This window comes from Polyodon spathula, chromosome 10 (assembly GCF_017654505.1).
Source record: "Polyodon spathula isolate WHYD16114869_AA chromosome 10, ASM1765450v1, whole genome shotgun sequence".
NCBI classification, from domain to species: Eukaryota; Metazoa; Chordata; class Actinopteri; order Acipenseriformes; family Polyodontidae; genus Polyodon; species Polyodon spathula.
In genome coordinates this window covers 44,432,786-44,454,272 of record NC_054543.1, presented here as the reverse complement: position 1 = coordinate 44,454,272, position 21,487 = coordinate 44,432,786, and the positions used below count along the sequence as shown (strand labels likewise).

The window sequence follows — 21,487 nt, the reverse complement described above, 5'->3', positions numbered from 1 at the left end:
TCATTAACCTAACTAGCTTCTCACTGGCTACATGCTGGTAGCACGGGAACCCAGGATAATCCAGTCTCCACTGGGCTGTTTGAGTTCCAGGGGGTTGTAGTGGGTGACGTCAGTATGGCCAGTAAATCAGTGGTAAGTTGAGACAAGCCCCTGTACGTAACGAAAGGCAAATTAAATGCTGTATGCTGGTATCCTAGCACTGACATTACAGCTGAAACAGATGCAAGTTGTCCTAAGATTTCTGGCAGGATAAGAAGCACCATGAGGTCACTGCAATAGGGAAACATTTCACCTTTTCAAATGAGATGCTACCTCCATATGACGATAACCACAACCAGTGGGGGTATCTGACTGAAAATATAATAATATAAAAAAAATATAAGTCCTATTCTCCACTCCCCATTCCAACCTGGTATCACATACAGTTCGAGGTTATTTTTCACTAATACTGTATTGTGTCAGATATAAGTGTATTTGTGTCAATATGTATATATTATTCTATATATATATATATATATATATATATATATATATATATATATATATATATATATATATATATATATAAATAGTTAAATCGGTTACATTATATCATTGCACGTGGTCAACATTCCTGCAGTGCAGAGTTAATTTGACTTCTACTGAACAAACTTGTCCAAGTACAGGTTTTCTGAAACCACTACAGAAACACAATGACTATATATTGCTGGTTGATTCCAGTCAGGACCCAGCTCAACACACGCTTTAGGCGCTCTGAAGTATTGTTGTTTAGTGTCAATCAAGGTAAGCGCACAAGCCCCTCCCCTCCCCGCTCAGACTCCTCCGCATTACCCCGCATGCGCACAGTTGGTTCGCTCCGACAAAGCGGAAGTCGTGGGAGCTTGGCCTTCTGGATAGATTCACTGCTGAACAAAATGGCGAAGATCGCCAAGACACACGAAGGTAGAGAAAACGACAACAAATAGGTTCATTTGAAAGTGAAGGCGGAGTGATGATTTAGAGTACGGCTGCGGAGTGCAGGTTTAAAGCCCCGTTGATACTTGTCTGTTTTATTCATTTATTTGAATCAGTTTTGGAGACTTCGCTGTGTTTTGTGCGTTCACAGAGCGAGGTAGATAATGGCGTCCTCAGTTTAGCTGCTTCTCCGCAGTGAACGAGAAATTATATAAACATCATTAAAAGAGTATATTGATGTATACCGTATTGTGTTATTCGCAGGATGCATGGTTAGTATAACCCCATTCACCACATTATCTGCGAATAGAAGTTCAGTGACCTGATTTCATCTATGTATAATACAGTAGTACAATAAATAATACACGCTTATCAGTTAACTTTCATTTAGGTTAGTGGTACCAATTTGTTAAATAAAATGGTATGTAAGCGTTTTTATTTCGTTGTGGTCCGGCAATGTTTTTATTGCACTGGAGACGTGCGTTGCAGTAGAGTAATTCACTAGAAAATGGCGCGCCCGTATTTATGCAAGAGCTGCACGCAACGCGTCTTGTGAACCTGCTCGTATTTATTGCAGTGTGACTGTACAGCGGGTTAGTATATTGTGTATGGAAGATGCGCTGCAAAGTATTTTATTTACGAGTTCACATAGTTTAAAAGTTGAGCGCGGGGCTGGGGATTTGTGTACTGCGTGCAGCACCCTTCGGTAACCTGCAATTTTCGTGCATAAACACTGAAATCTACTTTTGGTAATTTTTTAAAAAGTTTTTAAACAGTTTTCTGTTTCAGTGGCTTACAGTGAATCGAGGTACTGTAAATGCTATAAGAAGTCTCAATCAATTCCAAGATAAAACATTTTAGGTTAAGTTTAATAAAATGGTACTTTGTCATTTTTTTGTGTTAATTTATTTTTGGATCTATACCTTTTATAGCCTATTGTAATTTTGGCCTTTTTAAATGGATATGACTTGTGCATTGTAGGTAAAATTTGAATACAATAAGCTTATGAAAAATGTTATCACATACACAGATTTAGCCTTTTTAATTGGAGTTCTGTGTGCTAACATGTCTGTATCCTTGTTCTGCTGCTGCTCACAGACATTGAGGCTCAGATCCTCGAGATACAGGAGAAGAAGGCGGCTCTTCTGGAGGGCTCTGAGGAAGGAGATGGAGGAGTGGGACTCGACTCCACTGGCTACTACGACCAGGAGATCTACGGGGGCAGCGACAGCCGCTTCGCCGGCTATGTCACCTCCATCGCCGCCAATGAACAGGAAGATGTAAGTGGCTTTCTCTGTAAAAATGTTGTTCCTTATGAAAGGTATATTGCTACCCACAAAGTTCAACATCAGCCCTGACTTGAAAGGCCCGAGCTATTCGGGCTTGAGACAGGTTTTGCCGTTTGCAGTTTAATTAGTCTAAATCCCCTTTCACACACAAGTGCCACTACTGAGTAGGGCTGCTGTGATTAAATAAAAAAAAATCGATTTTTCAGTCAGTTCCATTCCTTATACACATGCTGGATAATCGATTCAATAATTACATTTTTTTTTCTCCAGTTTTATCATTTTCTCCCCAATTTGAAATGGCCAATTATTTTTATTTTTGGTCAGTAGTGGAATAACGTCCAGGCTATAGGGCGCATCCTGCACTCCACGCCACGTTTATCAATGCACAGTTTAAATTTTATCAATGCACAGAATGCCCTGTCTTGTTATTTACAGTATTTCTTAAGTAGCATCTGATCTGTTGGTCCCATCCTACGAGCGAATCAGCTTTGAAAGTTCTTTGTAAGTACGCCCTTCTGTGTATTCAGTGTAAGCAAACGTACGACGCCTTGAATCTAGAGCAGGATGACGCTTGTATTCCTGGCAAACGTCCTGTAAATAAATTGTGCGCATTTAAGAAAACTGACTGTATATAGTTTGCGCTTCAATTGCTATTTGGGGGATTAACTGACAGTCCTACTGCTGCGCCGTCTCAGATGTTTAAAAGGTTATCTAGAATACCCAATCAAGCAGAATGAAATTACGCAGTCTATGCCAGTATAATACCAGCATAACCCTTTCACACAGCCAAAGGGATCATGTGAGTACAACTTTCAAACCTGTCAGTCAGCAGATCGTTTTCACGGCACCGGCGTTTCACCCTAAATTACAACATCACGCACTGTGCCTTCGATTTGTTCACCTCCCCATCAGCCTGTAAAGTTAACAATTCCTTAACTCATTGCAGATTCCAATTAGTACGTTGTTCTTGACCAGCCACTGTATTTGAAAAAAAAAATGAAAGCGTGTAATACCGACAAATACAACACGTCCGGTATACAGTCTCGTGGGATGTGGAATTTCAATCCACGCTCACTATAGCACTTCAGTGCCGGTATAGCCTTTCTCACGCGAATTGAGACGATTCAGTGACTGCATAAAATATGACGGCTCTGTGACGGTATAGGCAATTCACAAAGACCAAAATGCCTCATCAGTGCTTTGTAAACTGTGAGGATAGATATTTCTGCTGGTTCAGATTGCTGTGATTTGAAGCCGGTGTGTTAAACTTGTTTTTCTCTCGGAACAGGATGACGAGGAAGACTCCTCCACCAGCTTGCTGGGGCAGAAGAAGCCTGGGTACCACGCTCCTGTGGCACTGCTCAATGATATCCCACAGTCAGCAGAGCAGGTAAGTGTTCACCTACCCGTATTTGCTTATCCCATAGGGAACACATTGCCACTCGCATACAGCTTGATGGTATCTGTTGTGGCTCGTCCACAAGACACTACAGTCTAGCAGAAAAATGGGATTAAAAAAAAAATCTGAATTATATTTTGAATTTGAAAGTTTAGGGATGGGGTGGATTGGGATTCAGGAACCATTATCCTGGATTTGGAAAGATGTGTATGTGAAAAAGACAGCAAAAACAAAAGGGGGATGTTGGAATCAGTGCACAGTTGCTGAGGCTTGTCATGTAATGCAGTGCCTTCATTTCACTGACTGCCGCTCCCTCCTGCAGTATGATCCGTTTGCGGAGCACCGTCCCCAGAAGATCGCGGAGCGGGAGGACGAGTACAAAGGTCGCCGGCGGCAAATGATCATCTCTCCTGAGCGCCTCGACCCCTTTGCAGACGGTAAATTCACCCCCTCGCAGCCTTCCACTCCCGTGAACTGTACAGCGTCTGGCCCTCCGTTGGTCTAGTCTTTAACCCTGAACACCTCGCTGAGCTCGACACAGCCTGCATCGTGTACACAGTGACGATAGAGAGGACTGTTAAGCAGTAAACTGCTAGCACAGGCAGCTAGTGCAATTGCAGAATGGGTTGGATTTCTTTCTGATTTGGGGTTTATACAAATGGGTGTGATCCAGGCTGTGAAAAGCACTTCTGAGCTGTTTGAAGGGTTAATGGGTTTGTTTCCAATGCTTTACCTGTTTCAGGTGTACATTTTTTTAAATGTTGTCCAAGGCAGTGTTTATTGAACTGGGTTTCCAATTGACCAAGATTTCTGTTAATCTGTACAGGGAATAATTTACCTGCAACCCTATCTTCCCCACTGTTAAATCCTGCTCTTACTAATTCTGCGACCAATATATGGGGCAGAAAACTGAGCTCAAGAGGATTTTTGGGCGAGTGTTGAACATTTCAGTCACTCCAGTGCTGGTGAATACTAGGGGAGGTTAAAACTTGGACAGCTTGCCTGCAAATGCCCCAGAAGTCTTGTGGTTGGGTCTTTAGCCACACTGCTAGTCCTATACGTACATGTGCACCTAATTGAAGTGCATTTCAGATCAGGATTTGATGCACAGGTGAAATTAAGAGTTTAATTGTCTCTGGTATTGGAATGTATGCAAAATGCCTGTGCAGAAAGTTATTTGAATTCTTTCCTTTTATTTATTTTTTACAACCATTGTAATTTGTGTGTGGAATTGAGGAAACACCAGTGTTTGCAGTTCGAGCCTTGATGCACCTCGATGCCCCTTTCAGCATATGAACCTGAAGTAAATTATTCCCTGTACTTTGCAGGTTCTGTTTGGGGAGGATGGGAGGTTTCCTGACAGGCAGGGTACAGTAGATAGAGCAGGTACCATTTTAGTGTAGTGCCAGTTTAAAATCTTAACACTGAGATTGCATTGAAATATCTCTAGAAAGTTCATCTCTTTCCAAGAATATATCTGTAATGGCTCAGCTATAAAGAAGTGTCCCTGCTATCTTAGTAAGAGTGCCGCCAAGTGAATCTTAGTCTTAATCCTTTGCTCAAAGATTGGTGACTGGGAATGGAGGGACAGGTTTATAGGAAAGGAGTGATTGTAGAAGATAATTTATTGCAGTGGTTCCCAAACTTGGTTACCTGCACTGGAATTGGGGAAACACTGGTTTAGTGAAGAAAGGTAGTGGCATCTTTACAACGAGACTGAGGGGGATGAGATGGAAGGTAGTTAACAGGGCAGGGTCTGTTCTCTACTTCATCACTGAAGTCTGCCTTTTTAGATGGCCAAAGAACTGTTCTGTGTGTGTGTGTCTCCAGGGCTTTTATTATTCATGGAGGGGAAAAGCTTCCCTTTTGGCTCAGTGCCTTCCAATATGCTCAAGGCTTCTCATCAGTTAACTAAAGATGTGTACAATGTAAAGAGAAGTAAGTCCATTTTAAAACATTTGGAAATTTAGCTTGTGAACCAGCAAGGGAGGAGTGGTTTGTTTTGATGACGTAAATTTGAAGACCTGGATTGTGCAGCTTAAATTTGGCTGGAATACAAGAATTAGCCAGGTGCTTACAATGTTTGTCTCTTCCTTTTACAAAGAAACCTAAATACTCGGAGTAAAGAATGAGTAACATGACCACATCTATTATTGGTATAAAGTTTTACATGTAAAGCTGTTACCGGACCTTTTGAAAGGCTCCTGTCCCATTAGTATGGACTTTGGAGGATGTAGCTGTTTCTATAGAGTTCTAATACAGTTAATTAAGCACATTATGGGACAGGCTTTTTCCTCCCTGAATAAAGCTGTTCTGGAGTTGAGCACACCCCTGGCAGTTGAGGCTCCAGTATGAGCCCCTCTCATGCTAGGGGGTAGGGAGCAGTCCACTGTGCCCAGGTTAGAAGTGCAGGAGCCTGCATGTAGCTCATAGAGATGTACAGGGTCATATAGAGTATCTTATCTCTTTCTTTTCTGTAATACAAACAAAAAACTGTAATTCAAACAATTGTGCCACGATTCCACAGGCCCATACTAACTGTCCTTAATTTCTCTCCTACAGCAGTACTGCTATGCCAGTCCTGTCTGCATTCTTAAGGTTGCAGCTCAACACATCCTGTGTAGGTTATGGTGAACACAAAAAAGATTGTGTCCAAAGGAAGTACTATCCCAATTTGTCAGGGGCCACGGGTCAAAGTGGCATGGTTTAAAGACACGAGTGGGGGAATCAAGAACTTCTGTAGCCACAGCAGCTATTCAAGCAGCCACCTTTCTAATCGCCTCTTCTGTAGCCTTAGTGATGCTGTAGGCATGTGCTAGTGGCAGATGAGTCCCTGTGCATTGAATATAAAATAAAAACTACTTAAGTCATTTTTTGTAGCTGCAAGTGTAATTTATATTAACCTGCTCATCAGTTACACCTTAGTTTGATGCTTAATTACAATCTGCTTAAAAGCTCAGCGAATAAATACTGTCTGCATCAAATTGCCTAATTTCATAGCCCTGTTTTGGGGCTGCTCCAGTATAGCCGTAGTATATTAACATCTTTTAACATGACTTTGTTTATTGAAACGATTTTATCGCCTTCACGTTGCAGTGAAACCTTTGTTTAACAGATACCACGCCTTTGCTATTTTTAACAAACAAAATAATAATTAGATTTAAAGTCTTTGTTTCACACATGTAGTATATACAACTTAATGGTCATAACAAAATGAAATCCGATTTAAATCATCCCCATGATTTACAAAGGCAGATTACCAATGTTAAGATTTGGGATTTAGCATCGATGCTGCTTGACAACAATAACATTTATAAAGAATTATAAAGAATCCCTCAATATAGCTGGTTGTGGATGACTGAAGGAAGACTTTTTTTTTTTGTTAGTTTTTTTTGCTTAAGTTACATTACCAGGAGGTATGCTGTGTGTTTAAGTTCAAACCCTTTCCAAAGTGTTACTAATGGTAAAGAGAATTTTCTAGGCTTCTTTTCTGCCGGTTGAAGTCAGACACTGCAGAGGGACACCAAGCACAGAAAGTGTACGTATTCTGGAGAGCTCAGCCCAGGACCCCAGCAACAATGATGGCTCTTTCCTCTGTTTATCTCCTTGTAATCTTCAGCATTGCAATTCTATCTGCATTTATTAAATGAAGAGAAACCATTTTATGTAAGAGAGGAATGAAAGACATTACATTTGGTTGTCTGTTTTGGTTTTATTTTATTTTTCTCCAAATTGAAAATGACAATTTCTGTAAGTCATGTCAGTTTGTAAATTTCTATTTAAAAAAAACAACCAAAAAAAAATATTTTACTTGCTTAGTGAATGCCATTTAAGAGTGAAGCAGGCTAATTAGTCTTGTGTACTGACTGTGTTTTTTTGCGTTGAGGTGTGGCAGTATTAAGCTTCTCGTGTTTTGTTGCTGCTCTTTCCCATAGGAGGGAAAACCCCAGATCCCAAACTCCATGCCAGAACGTACATGGACGTCATGCGTGAGCAGCACCTCACAAAGGAAGAGGTGAGTTCAGCAACGCGCTTCTACAAGAGACGCTATAAAGCTGTACAGCCGTTTAGTTTTGGCTAATCTTTAACAATTGTCAAATGTACATGACCACTACGGCGGCCAGCTGTTGTCTTCTGCAATAGGGAGTGTGCAGTATAAGGTTAAGAATTCCTTTTAAGTCTTGAATGTACACATGTGGTGCGCATGTTGTCCCTTCGACAGTGTTGTATATCGGTGACAGCACTGCATTTAATTCTAAATGTAGGTACTGAAACAGAGTCTAACATTACAGCAATAGATACATGTCTTGGTTTCAGTGTGCGGTTTCTATGCATATTTACAAAGCAATGTAAACATGGCTGTCTTGTTATCTTGTTCTTATTCCCTGTGTAAAATCTCCTTCAAATCAACCAATTTGACAGTGGGGCACACTGTCCTACAGTAAGAATGGCAGTGTTTTGCCTTGGACTGGCTTAGTTTAGAGAACTGCAAGTTTGATTGACAAATGTCATTGTTTTGTTCTTTTCTTTTGCAGAAAGAGATCCGTCAGCAGATGGCGGAGAAGGCGAAGGCAGGGGAGCTGAAGGTGGTGAATGGCTCTGCTGCGTCCCAGGCAGCTGCAGCCGCAGCCGCAAAACGCAAGCGCCGGTGGGACCAGACTGCGGAGCAGACCCCCAACAGTGCCAGCACCACACCCAAGAAGGTGTCCAGCTGGGACCAGGCAGACGTCACCTCAGAGGTACAGGGGTAGCAATAACAAACATTTCACTTGTACAGATGCGATAAAGAAACCTTGGCTCATGATCAGTTTGAACAAAGGCTTTGTTTTTTGCTTTTCGGGCTGGGCTAAGTGCTAACTGGTCTTTGTTCGTTTTGGCATTCAAAAGTTTTACTGATCACATCCTCGCGTAGGAAAAACATCAAAGTACACATGGCTCAGTCCACAATGCAGTCTTGATCTTGAATTGACTTAATTGGGTACCAGTTAAATAAATGTTTTTCTAGCTTAGTTTTCAATTATTTTATTCTTTTAAGCAAACTCCGGGACACACACCGGGACACACCCCCTCTGAGAGTCGCTGGGATGAGACCCCCGGCCGGGCAAAGGGCAGTGAGACCCCTGGAGCCACCCCTAGCTCCCGCATGTGGGACCCCACCCCCAGTCACACCCCCGCAGGAGCGGCCACGCCCGGCAGAGGAGACACACCTGGCCACGTCACGCCAGGCCATGGGGGAGCCACCTCTAGCGTACGCAAAAACCGCTGGGATGAGACGCCCAAGACAGAGAGAGGTCAGTCTGGGGGCTGCAGAAGAAACAATTGCATAGGTTTTGTAACAGTTAGGTATTTGTATTGCTGTGCTGTAGGGATTAGCTATAAATGAGTGTGCTGAAACTGTAAGGGTTTCTTAAGGACTCTTTCCCATACTGTTAATGTCTTAAATGTTCAGGTTTCTCCCTCTGTCTCTGTCGGAGGTAGACTGTGCTGACTGTTTGTATTCTTCAGAGACCCCTGGCCACGGCAGCGGCTGGGCTGAGACCCCCCGTACGGACCGTGGTGGTGACTCTGTGGAAGAGACTCCCACCCCAGGGGCCAGCAAGAGGAAGTCGCGCTGGGACGAGACCCCTGCCAGCCAGATGGGCTCCTCCACCCCCCTGCTCACCCCGGGAAAGACCCCCATAGGAACCCCTGCCATGAATATGGCCACTCCCACGCCAGGTAAGCACATCTCACACACGTCTGATTCTACTCCATGTACGTGGTGACTGTCATTTCACTAGAGGTGTGAAATTCCATTTAATTTCCCAAACCATAAAACTTTATAATCAAACACATTTTGAATAGTGTATGCTCGTAACTGGCCAGATAGCCCGTAACAAGAACTGTTTAAAATAAATTACACAAATATCAATGTGTATAAGACCATGTGTACAACACATGTGAAATGTATATTATGGAATAGACTGATTAAATTCTAAATATTAAAGGGATAGCCTTGCACTGTTAGTTAACTCTATAAATACTAAGGTCAACATCCTGGATTTCACATGCAGACTTCTGAATGTTTAGACATCGTTCTAAATGTTTAAATTTTAATACTCCTACATTCCACCCATGTGTTTTGAAAATAATATTCAGTTCATTTATATAGATGCATATGTAAAGCATATTAATCTTTCGATTTCCCCCCTTGCAGGTCACCTGATGAGCATGACCCCCGAGCAGCTGCAGGCCTGGCGCTGGGAGCGTGAGATAGACGAGAGGAACCGGCCACTCACTGACGATGAGCTCGATGCCATGTTCCCTGAGGGATACAAGGTACACAGCCAATCCCTGCCTTGCCCAGTCTTGTCCAGAAATAGACAATCAAAACATTGCATTCAGTAAGGGGTTTCTCCACAAGTACTGTGATCTGACTGACCTTAAGAAAATAAAGATCAGAACTATAATAGAACAACGATAAGAACATATGACTTCACTTGGAAACACTGAGGAATTGGGAACTTCCAGAAACCGTGGTGTGGATTTAGTAAGCAGCAACTAAAACTCTGACAAAAAACCACATGGATTCAGTAGCTGATATCTACGTTTATTTTATTAGCTTAACGTTTTTAAGTAGAAAAATGTAGATTTATGGTGGACTTATCCTAATAACCCACACTTCTCTCTTCTCCGTCTCCTTCTCTCCCGACCCCTAGGTGCTGCCCCCTCCAGCGGGCTACGTTCCAATCCGCACCCCGGCCCGCAAGCTCACGGCTACCCCCACCCCCATGGGAGGAATGACCGGATTCCACATGCAGACAGAGGACCGCACAATGAAGACCATCAACGACCAGCCCTCCGGCAACCTGCCCTTCCTAAAGCCAGACGACATCCAGTACTTCGACAAACTGCTGGTAAGAGAACGGGCTGGTCCAGCATCCAGTGGGTGTACTGGGCTCTGCAGCAAAGATCGCCTCTGAAGTCGATTATTACTGGACAAGCGTTGAAGGTGCAAACACCCTCCTCTTGTTTGTACATTTTCATATGTTCTATATATGCTTTTGATCAGTATACAAGAAGTCATGTACGGAACTAGGGAATGAGGGGTGAGTCTCAAAGGTGAACCAGATCATCTCCCTGTGCTCCAACAAACAACTTTTGTAATAACTTTAATACCCCTTATTAGGTTTTCACAGTAAGGCGTTTCATTTATTTTTGCTTTATTAATGCACATTTTCATAGCGTTAAAGTGTTCTTCAGTGTAAAGGTTTTAGATGTGCAGTTAATTCGGGCCCCTTTTTAAAGGCTTGTTCTCTCTGTTTTTAAATTGAGTTTTTTTTGCTTGGTATTCCAGGTGGAGGTGGATGAGTCGACTCTCAGTCCAGAGGAGCAGAAAGAACGGAAGATCATGAAACTGCTGCTGAAAATCAAGAACGGCACTCCGCCAATGAGAAAGGTAGGAATCATCAACAGAAAGGTGTTCAGTTTACTGCCGTGTCACCCTGCACCTTTTTATAATAAGCAAGTCTGAACACGTTCTTCTCGACTGTCGAGCACTGTCACTCTGCACCTTAATTATAAGCACAAGTCAACGGCATTATCGAGACTCCTGCACCTTGACAATGAGCACTAGTTTAAATGTTCCATTATTCACTCTTGTCATCACTGTACCTTTTAATAGTGAGCACAAGACTAAAAATACTTTGTGCTCCACTTTCCGGCACTGCCATTTTTCACTTGAATTCGCATTAACTGACTGCCTGCGCCGCTCTGACCTTGCTGTGTCTCTATTTGAATCCCAGGCCGCGCTCCGTCAGATCACAGATAAAGCCCGTGAGTTTGGGGCTGGCCCGCTCTTCAATCAGATTCTGCCCCTGCTGATGTCCCCCACGCTGGAGGATCAGGAGCGCCATCTTCTGGTGAAGGTCATTGACAGGATCCTATACAAGCTGGACGACCTGGTCCGGCCCTATGTACACAAGGTAAGTTCTGGGGTTTAAAAAGACAAGACCTCCTGTTTTTGTGTGGGTTTTCCAAAGTGTATTTGACATTTAAATTCCCAGCTTGTTATAAGTGATGTCAAGGTATTTGCTTTGGATTCACAGCTCCATGCAGTAACGGCTAATGTTTTAATAATCTGAAATTGTAAATGAATTTAGTTATGTTGTCGGAAGTAAATGGTTAATGACGCGTATTATAAACAGGAAACACAATGTTTCTTTTTTTTTTGCCAATTTTTTACCACGGCTTTCTCCACTATTTAGTATGCCAAGTTATTATCTGTATCCTCGGCTCACCACTCGCAACCCCCATGCCGACTCGGGGAAACGGAGGCTGAAACACTCGTCCTCCGAAACATGCTCTTGCCAATCCGCCATTTTTCGCACTGCGGATCCACAGCGGAGCCACCAGACCTATAATGCTGGAGGACAACACAGGTCTGGCGGCTCCACTGCAGAACCACAGATCCCGTATCGGCCACAGGGGTTGCTGATGCCCGGTGAGCCCTTGATTCCCCTACCGATCTAAGCCCTCCCTACCCGAGCAGCGCTCGGCCAATTGTGCACCGCCCCCTAGGAACTCCCACTCGCGATCTCCAGGCTATAGGGCACATCTTGCACTCCATGCAGAGTGCCTTTACTGGATGAGCCACTCAAGAGCCCTACAATGTTTTTTTCATGGGTAGATCAGTCATTTTCAGTGTTGCCCTGAATTTAACCCCATGCTCTGTTGTGTATTTCAGATTCTCGTGGTTATTGAACCCTTGTTGATTGATGAAGATTACTATGCCAGAGTGGAGGGCAGAGAAATAATCTCCAATTTGGCCAAGGTGAGCGTGAAACATCACAAAAGTGCTATATTAACATTAAAGTTTAGCCTTCTATACAAAAGGATTGTAACCAGTGGAGGGAATTTAGTGGTTTTAAATAGCGATTCTGAAGCAATGCGGTATTGTCTGATGCTTTGCGGGCTCTCTGTACAGTAGGTACGTGCAGAGAGGGAGACTGACCTATCTGTTTTGCAGGCTGCTGGTCTGGCCACCATGATCTCCACCATGCGCCCTGACATTGACAACATGGATGAGTATGTGAGGAACACGACGGCCCGCGCCTTCGCAGTGGTGGCCTCGGCGCTGGGGATCCCCTCGCTGCTCCCCTTCCTCAAGGCCGTGTGCAAGAGCAAGAAGTCCTGGCAGGCCAGGCACACTGGCATCAAGATCGTGCAGCAGATCGCCATCCTCATGGGTTGTGCCATCCTGCCCCATCTCAGGAGCCTGGTGGAGATCATTGAGCACGGTAGGCAGGACTCTTTACAGTGGAGTCCACTCACTGTAATAGGAGTTTACTGGGTAGTTCTCTGACTGCGTAGAAGGGAGTTCAAACCTTCGTTAGAGATGTGAATAGTTGAGTTAAAACAGTTAAACATTTTCCAAGGGTCAAATTTTCAAGGTAATCATTCTGAAAAACATGCATTTGATATACAATTAGACTATTTAATGTACAGGTCAAGGGAGTTCAATTTTATTGTCAATATAGATTCGGGTTTCTTTCCAGATCAATTTGTATTATGTCATAAACAAGTAACGGCACTTGGAGGGATTTTTATGATGCCTTTTCTGATTTAGTAGCAAAAATTCCTAATATTAAATGTAAACATTTTTAATCCTGAAGTTTGGATGTTTTTGAAATTAAACATTTCTACTTGGACTGTGCAGCTTAAGTCCTGTGCTAAAGCCACTTGCATACTTTTTAAAGATGCCATTTCTATTTTTAAATGTTTTTATATTGTTTCTAATGCTAACCCTGTTTCAGGTCTAGTGGGTGGGTTTTATATTGAGTTTTATTGCACTGTCTGCTGTGTGTCTTGTTGTGAATCTCCCTGTTTCTGTTTCAGGTCTGGTGGATGAGCAGCAGAAGGTGCGCACTATCAGTGCTCTGGCTATCGCTGCCCTGGCTGAGGCAGCCACCCCCTACGGTATCGAGTCCTTCGACTCTGTGCTCAAGCCCCTGTGGAAAGGTATTCGGCAGCACAGAGGCAAGGTGAGCACCCACTCAACACCTTCAATTAAACGAAATCTGAACAAAACCCAGAGGTCAGACTAATTTCCTGAAGGTTTGTTCTGGCGTTAGGGATTATTGCTTCATTAATTTAATGTGAAGTGATGCCATCAATGCCTTACCTGAAAAAAAACTTATATATAAAAAAATTGTTTATTAAATTTGTTTAAATAAGAAATACACAGGCCCAGGCCTCAATCTTGGATTACTAATAGTCTATGAAGCCACAGCTTTGTGGGGTTTTTGAATGTTTTGCTGGGAGGATTTGTTGCGTTGTTGGAGGTTGCTGATTGCTGTATTCTCGTTTTCTCCCCTTCAGGGTCTGGCTGCTTTCCTGAAGGCTATCGGCTACCTGATCCCCCTGATGGACGCAGAGTATGCCAATTACTACACCAGGGAAGTGATGCTGATCCTCATCAGAGAGTTCCAGTCTCCCGACGAGGAAATGAAGAAGATTGTGCTCAAGGTGAGAGAGGGAGGGTGTGAGGAGGGGTGACCACTCCAAACTGACTGTACCTTCAACAGCCTTGAATCTATTACCAGCAGCCTCTGTTTTTGAACGGAGATTGGCCCCACAGTATTTATAAACCATTGAGTTGTGTGCAGAATGTCTTGTTATAGGAGATGTCCTCTTGTGCAGTTTGGGTAAGAGGACTATGAAACAAAGCTTGATTGCTTAAACTGTACAAACCTGATTTCTGTTGAGACCTACACTATGCCTTGACGTATTATAAATGATAAAAATGAAGACTGCAAAATGTAATGGAATTTTGGAAATCCGTTGCTATTGGAGTTTTACACAGGATTTATACCTCTTCTGAAGAGTTTACTAGATGTACTTAGTTGGGCTTATACAGACAGCATTGAGATGGCTGACCAAGTAGCGATGATTTGCTCACTACTCCCCTGAAAATAATTACTTAGTCATTGCTGCAGTTCAGTTAGGGATAGTGTTACTTGCTACAGTCTTGACTACCCTTTCCTTTCTGCAGGTGGTGAAGCAGTGCTGTGGCACAGACGGCGTGGAAGCAAATTACATCAAGACAGAGATCCTGCCGGCCTTCTTCAAACACTTTTGGCAGCACAGGATGGCGCTGGACAGGAGGAACTACAGACAGGTGTGCACCATTAAAAACTCTGGTTTCCCCATAATGGCATTTCATCAGACAGATGGAAATTACTTTCGGCGTAAATGCAAAAGGGACATTTAATTACAGCGAGCAAAGGCAGCAGAAATCAAGTTCCCAATCAGCTACTGCCGAGACCTTCACTGTAGTGATTGTAAGTAGAGGTGCAATCGGCAAACAATTTCCTAATCGAATACCGGACAACAATTGAGAGCACTTGACTGTTCAAAAGCAAGAAGCAAGAAAGTGTAAACTGAATCCATGCTGCTCATAATATATACTCTTAATATAATGCATTTAGCAAAATTTGTGATTAAAGCAAAGCACCAGATTATTATTTCTTAGATTTTGCTATGTCATCACAAAACAAATACAAACTGAAGAGCTGCTGTCTATAACCTTGCAAGAAAAGCATGTGTTTCTGGATAGCTCTAACACTTCTGTTGTCCTCTCCCTCTCCTCAGCTGGTGGACACCACGGTGGAGCTGGCTAACAAGGTGGGCGCTGCAGAGATCATTTCTCGCATCGTGGACGACCTGAAGGACGAGGCGGAGCAGTACCGCAAGATGGTGATGGAGACCATAGAGAAGATCATGGGCAACCTTGGGGCTGCTGACATTGACCACAAACTGGAGGAGCAGCTTATCGACGGCATCCTGTACGCCTTCCAGGAGCAGACTACTGAGGTGAGGTGGATGGGGAGGGACAGGGTCACCTAGGTGGGCATTGGCTAGAAGTCATTGAGTACTGAGAGCTGTGTGGAGGTAGTGATGGGCAGGTACTGAGTAAAGCTGCTGGTGATTTATACTGGTGATGGCAATAAGACACCTGGAATGGATCAAACTGCTAAGCAAAGGGAGTCTTATTTACATCCATTGGTGGCGCACTATCTCATGATGAGAGAATACCTTGTCTTTTTTTTTTCTAAAGAATGTTTATGCAACATAGTGTTAAATAAAGCCTGAAACATCTAGTAGTAGGATGTGTATTTAGTTGTGAAAGATGTCGTGATTGTGAACCCTGCAGTATTGCGGCTTGGGGGATTGTTATTAAAGGTGATGTTGGGTATCCCAGGAGTTCATGAAGCATCCTGCTTACACTCTGCTCGTCTCTGCAGGACTCCGTGATGCTCAATGGCTTTGGCACGGTGGTGAATGCGCTTGGGAAACGTGTGAAGCCCTACCTGCCCCAGATTTGCGGTACCGTCCTGTGGCGTCTCAACAATAAGTCCGCCAAAGTGCGCCAGCAAGCCGCGGACCTCATTTCCAGAACCGCCGTCGTCATGAAGACCTGCCAGGAGGTGAATTGGGTCCAGCTGTACCGACAATAAAGGCGTCTGCTAAATAACAATAATATCCATTGCCAGGGATTTAATCCTCTGTAGGATGCCAAGTGTTTCTAGTGTGTGTTTGTAACCTGTGCACTGACAGTGTACTTATTATATTCCTTCCAGGAAAAGCTGATGGGTCACTTGGGGGTGGTGCTGTACGAGTACCTGGGAGAGGAGTACCCCGAAGTGCTGGGGAGCATTCTTGGGGCGCTCAAGGCCATTGTTAATGTTATCGGTATGTTACTCTTTCTTCTTGCTTACACTTCTGTACACTTATGACAGACAAGAAAACCAAAACAGTCTTTAGTCCAATAAAAGTTCTGACATTTTGTGGTGTATTAACAGAAAGCCCTGAAAGATTATCGAGAATAAAGTTTAGTCCTGCAGTACTTCAAATCTAGGGTTAGTTTGTTGATGTATATCAAACAGTAAAAAGTTGATGCAGAGTAGATCTGTGTTTGTTTGCCTGTTTCCTTTCCATGCTTGCTTCTGTTAACCAGAGTCAATCCTGTTTTCTAAAGGTATGCACAAGATGACTCCCCCGATCAAGGACCTGCTGCCTAGACTGACGCCCATCCTGAAGAACAGGCACGAGAAGGTCCAGGAGAACTGCATCGACTTGGTCGGACGAATTGCTGACCGGTAAGAAGAGGGGGAGACTTTGTTCTGCTGCAGATGGACTCCATACTCGCAGCTGCTGCTAGAGCACAGTGCCTGTCTTAACAACAATTAAAACATCAATGTTTCATGAACATAGCACAAGTGCACTGTATACTTGGTTTATTCAATTGGCTGATTTCTCTTGATTTGTCCCCCAGGCATGTATCGATGGCAAATAAATACAAATTTAAGATAGTGTCTAACTTCAATATAACAATTACAGAGATTCTTACCAGATCAATTATTAAAGATAAACACTTACTAAAAACAGTGAAGTGGATATAATATATAATGCACACAGTACATTGTGTAGGATATATGAAGAGCATACAGCGCAAAACTAGTTTAGCAATCAATTATCCATATCGTGCAATAACATTATATAGATTTCCTTTTTAGTCCCTAGTTTGCTCTTCCATCACTGGTAGAGGTTCTGGTTTAATGGAGGCACTGTGTACACACTGTCTCCTGTTTGTTTCCTGTATCTAACCCAGTGTGTGTGTGTTACAGGGGAGCTGAGTACGTCTCAGCCAGGGAATGGATGAGGATCTGCTTTGAGCTGCTGGAACTCTTGAAGGCTCACAAGAAAGCCATTAGGAGAGCCACTGTCAACACCTTTGGCTACATCGCCAAGGCCATCGGGTGAGTCCAGCTCTGCCCTTCTCCCTGCCAAAGTGCGCATCTGCATTTTAAACCATTGTGCTGGTGTAAGTTGTGGGGTTTTGATAAATAGTGTTGTCCCCCCACGCGTTGCTACAATAGTTTAAATAACATTGACAACTTATAACTTTACAGTCTATTTCAAAATGGCCGCACTATTGCACTGCAGTTTAAGATCTGTCCTCTAAATCGCTGCAGGAAGAGCGATTTAAAAAAAAAAAAAAAAAAGTAAGTGCTCTGGCTTTTCTGTTCCGTACCACATCGTGGATTGTTCTTGCTGTGTTACCGGTTTTACACTGTGTGGGCAATAATCCTTACACTATATGTGCACTAGAGCTGACTTTTTTGAAGAGAATGTTGATACACTTCAGTTAAAAGCGTAGAAAGTTGTCAAGATGTTAATAAAGTTAAGGATATGTTAAACAGTGACGACATCTAACGGTATATTTTTCAGAACCCCTCTACTTACTCTTTTTAAGGTCCAGCCATTCCTTGCGAGTGGTCCCAGATGGAGTAGAGCTGGTGCATTTTAAATAAACACCAAGGCTTCCTTTACCAGGGTGTCCTGGTAACGTGACCAGCAGCAAACAACTGTAGTTATACACCATGTATTCAATCAAAGATTTATAATGTGATAGTTCTTGAAACATACTCTTTAAATGTAATCTAATCACTTTAGTCTGGGTTTCCACTGAGATATTTTGCATTATTTATCTGATGCACTACCCTGGCTGTTCTAACCTGTGTGTATCTTATCTCTCTCTCCTCTCCTCTCCTACTGGCAGCCCTCATGATGTGCTGGCCACTCTGCTCAATAACTTGAAGGTCCAGGAGCGACAGAACCGCGTGTGCACCACCGTGGCCATCGCTATCGTGGCGGAGACATGCTCGCCCTTCACCGTGCTGCCAGCGCTCATGAACGAGTACCGTGTGCCTGAGCTCAACGTGCAGAACGGCGTGCTCAAGTCCCTCTCCTTCCTCTTTGAGTACATCGGGGAGATGGGCAAGGACTACATCTACGCAGTCACGCCACTGCTGGAGGACGCTCTCATGGACAGGTGAGGAGGAGATTGTCTTGTATGCAGTGCAGCATCTCTTTCCTTAACTAAAGGGTTTGACAGCAATGGGTGATTAGAGAAGACACAGTAGTTGTTCATAGCTGTAACATATTGCAAAATGTGTCCCTAGTTAAAGCCATCTTAGGAAGTGCTGTTCCTTTATGATAAACCAAAACACAGGATGAGACTGTGCTAGACTACATGGAAAATACTTTTTTTAAAACCATACTGTACACACCCTACTGTATAAAGACTTCAACTGACCTGCATATCTTTGGCAACTGTTAAACTTAGGAACGATTCTAAATGTTTACGACTGGGGGAGGGGTTAAACTATTGAAGCAGGAGGTAGTTACAAACACTTTTCGGTGTTAAATATATTGAACTGAATCTTCTATGTTTAAGTTGTGTGTGGCTAACCGAACTAATGTTGTATTTGTTCCCCTCCCTGTTTTTCTGCACAGAGACCTGGTGCACAGGCAGACAGCCAGTGCGGTGGTGCAGCACATGTCTCTAGGTGTGTACGGGTTTGGCTGTGAGGACTCCCTCAATCACCTGCTGAACTACGTCTGGCCCAACGTGTTCGAGACCTCGCCCCATGTCATCCAGGCGGTCATGGGGGCACTGGAGGGGCTGCGCGTTGCCATCGGGCCCTGCCGCATGCTGCAGTACTGCCTACAGGTATGGGGAAGAAAATCCATGCAGTTTGTGGGTGTAGTCTTTAAGGACTATTTTGAACTATTTTAATGATTTGTAAATACGTCTTTTGGAGGGAGGGGGGGGGGGGTGTTTTGCATTAAGTGTTGTTAATATGCCTTATTTAGTTTGTGTGTGTGTAGGGGGGGGGATTTTTTTTTTGTTTTATTAATAGTGAACGCACTGCAAACTTACAGGACTTTCATGTAACTTAGGATTTGTGGTTGCTGGGTTTTCATGTTTTTGAGATGTACTACATTTAGAAAATGTTTACTATATATAAAAAAGGTTTATTAAGGTTCTGATGTGCATGATATTGAAGAGATGCTTGAAATATATAGACCTGTGTGCAATAACACAGACCTTCCCTCTGTGATTCTCAGGGCTTGTTCCACCCAGCAAGGAAGGTGAGGGACGTTTACTGGAAGATCTACAACTCCATTTACATCGGCTCCCAGGATGCTCTGATTGCACACTACCCCCGCGTGTATAACGACGAAAAGAACCCCTTCGTCCGCTACGAGCTTGAGTACTCCTTGTAACCTCACACACCTTGTTTTTTATTATTCGCTCCACCCAGGATTCCAGATTCCCTGTCCCTGTCCCCGTCCCCATCCCCCCCCTCCTGCTTTGAACCTGTTTCGTGTGACAGACCAGTTATCGGTAGGTGATGAAGGCTGTTGTAAATCATCACAAGCCTATCTAAGCGCTCCATTTGCAGCGACTTTCTTTATGTAGGGGCTGTATTGCAAAACATTCAATTAAATCTGTTGCATTGCAGCATCTTTATTTAGGGGAAACCTGTTTTACATTTTAAAATAAAGTATCTCTAGTCGCCCGTTGTATTGTTTTGTTTAACATGATTTTATAAAAATGTATGTTTGGTTGTTGTACTGTTACACTTGTAGTGTATACGGCGTAATGCTTGAGTAACTATCACAAAAAGAAACTACAGCAACCAAGCATATAAACAGTAGAATTGTTATAGAAACAAAAAGGCTTGGAGCAGATACAAATTTCTAACAGAAACGGTGAAGAGCGTGCAAGTAATGTGAAGCCAGTCAAGCTCCGTAGAGGCAACAAAGTCAAATAAAAAATAAAAAAATGTTCTGTGGAGCAAATCTGTTGTTTTTTTTATCAAGGTTAATATTCCATTTCTTGTGCTAATGGGATGTTTCTTTATTTGACAGAATAAACATTTGTGTATAAAATTAAATTTGTCTTTTTGTTTTCCCTTTGCATTAACTAACATTCTTGACACAAAGCTACAGCCCCTTGCATTCATTCCCCCATTACAACTCTCCTGAAACCCCTATGCAATTCACTGAACCCCACTTACCAACTGACCGGTTAACCAAATACAGCTCTTGCAACTGGAGTCCTGACTGGTTATAGTAAATACCAGGGATCAGATGCTGGGCATGCACCAGCTAAAAATGATTTTCTTGGCTTTATTATTATTTTTCAAACTAAATGTGTAGACCTGTTATAAATATGTTAGTTTCAGAGTTAGAGGTATTTGTCTTATTGGACATCATTCATCTGTTTTGCAGAAAAGAGGAAGAGGTCAAAACAAGGCTTTGTGAAATACTTGCAAGTTTAAGGTTATGTTCTTCCATAACTTGTATCACTCGATCAAAAAAAAAAAAAATGAGCAAGCTCTAAAGAAAGTTTGCCCCAGTTCTATTGTCTGAACAACGCCTGTATGTAGAATGCAGGTTTGCTGACTTCTCTCTGCTGTTCCAGGTGCTACTGGTGGCTAATAGCCCTCAATATTGCTATCGTTTAAATAAGAATCCCATCATCAATTTTATTGCAGAGTCCATTCACAGCTGTACTGTATTGCTGAAGACTGTAGCAGCAGTTCATCCTGTTGCACAGGCACATTGTGAAAAGTGCTGTATTTAAAACAGGGTTTCTTTGCACATTCCTGTTGTGAGATGCTGATTGTAAGTGTTTGAATACAGAACTGGGGGAAGCAGAGCTCTTAACTGCACAGTAAGTTTCCCAGCTGGGCTGGAAGGTGTGTCTGTTTCTGAGTTGAACTTCCTGCATCTGGATCCGATCAGGCGGAGCTGCAATCTGACAGGAGAGATGCAGGCAGCTTCCTGGTTCTGCATGCTGGCCAGAGGTACTGAGAACCAGGCTGATCAAACTGAACAGAGGTCAGCTGAATAAAACACTTACTTTCCCCTTGAATGTTTCTTGAGTTTAAAGATGTTGCAGAAACAAATGTAAGGTGTATCTGGAACTTATCAACAGAAAAAAATAACA

The 21,487-nt window shown here is 43.1% G+C and overlaps 1 protein-coding gene across 3 annotated transcripts; it reads left to right on the top strand.

The window, feature by feature from the left end:
- Positions 1 to 837: 837 nt before the first annotated feature.
- LOC121322394 (splicing factor 3B subunit 1-like) lies at positions 838 to 20,429 on the top strand. 3 transcript variants are annotated; one of them, XM_041262291.1, is made up of 25 exons: positions 838 to 942; positions 2,053 to 2,234; positions 3,532 to 3,633; positions 3,965 to 4,079; positions 7,578 to 7,657; positions 8,178 to 8,381; positions 8,678 to 8,933; positions 9,148 to 9,360; positions 9,839 to 9,960; positions 10,341 to 10,538; positions 10,979 to 11,080; positions 11,427 to 11,606; positions 12,368 to 12,454; positions 12,650 to 12,920; positions 13,519 to 13,664; positions 14,002 to 14,148; positions 14,675 to 14,800; positions 15,274 to 15,495; positions 15,927 to 16,109; positions 16,263 to 16,374; positions 16,661 to 16,781; positions 17,310 to 17,441; positions 18,245 to 18,517; positions 18,982 to 19,198; positions 19,597 to 20,429. In XM_041262291.1, the coding sequence occupies exons 1-25, from the start codon at positions 915 to 917 to the stop codon at positions 19,753 to 19,755; spliced, it is 3,978 nt and encodes a 1,325-aa protein (XP_041118225.1). In that variant the 5' UTR covers positions 838 to 914; the 3' UTR covers positions 19,756 to 20,429. The 3 variants fall into 3 exon arrangements, with proteins under 3 accessions (XP_041118225.1, XP_041118226.1, XP_041118227.1); XM_041262292.1 differs by lacking the exon at positions 838 to 942 and adding an exon at positions 1,205 to 1,226; XM_041262293.1 differs by lacking the exons at positions 838 to 942; positions 2,053 to 2,234; positions 3,532 to 3,633; positions 3,965 to 4,079 and adding an exon at positions 4,113 to 7,180.
- The last annotated feature ends 1,058 nt before the right edge of the window (positions 20,430 to 21,487 follow it).

Coding starts and splice junctions, on each gene's coding strand:
- LOC121322394 (XM_041262291.1), top strand. CDS start 915: ATGGCGAAGATCGCCAAGACACACGAAG. Junction 4,080..7,577: donor CCTCGACCCCTTTGCAGACG/GTAAATTCACCC, acceptor TCTTTCCCATAG/GAGGGAAAACCCCAGATCCC. Junction 12,921..13,518: donor GGTGGAGATCATTGAGCACG/GTAGGCAGGACT, acceptor TTTCTGTTTCAG/GTCTGGTGGATGAGCAGCAG.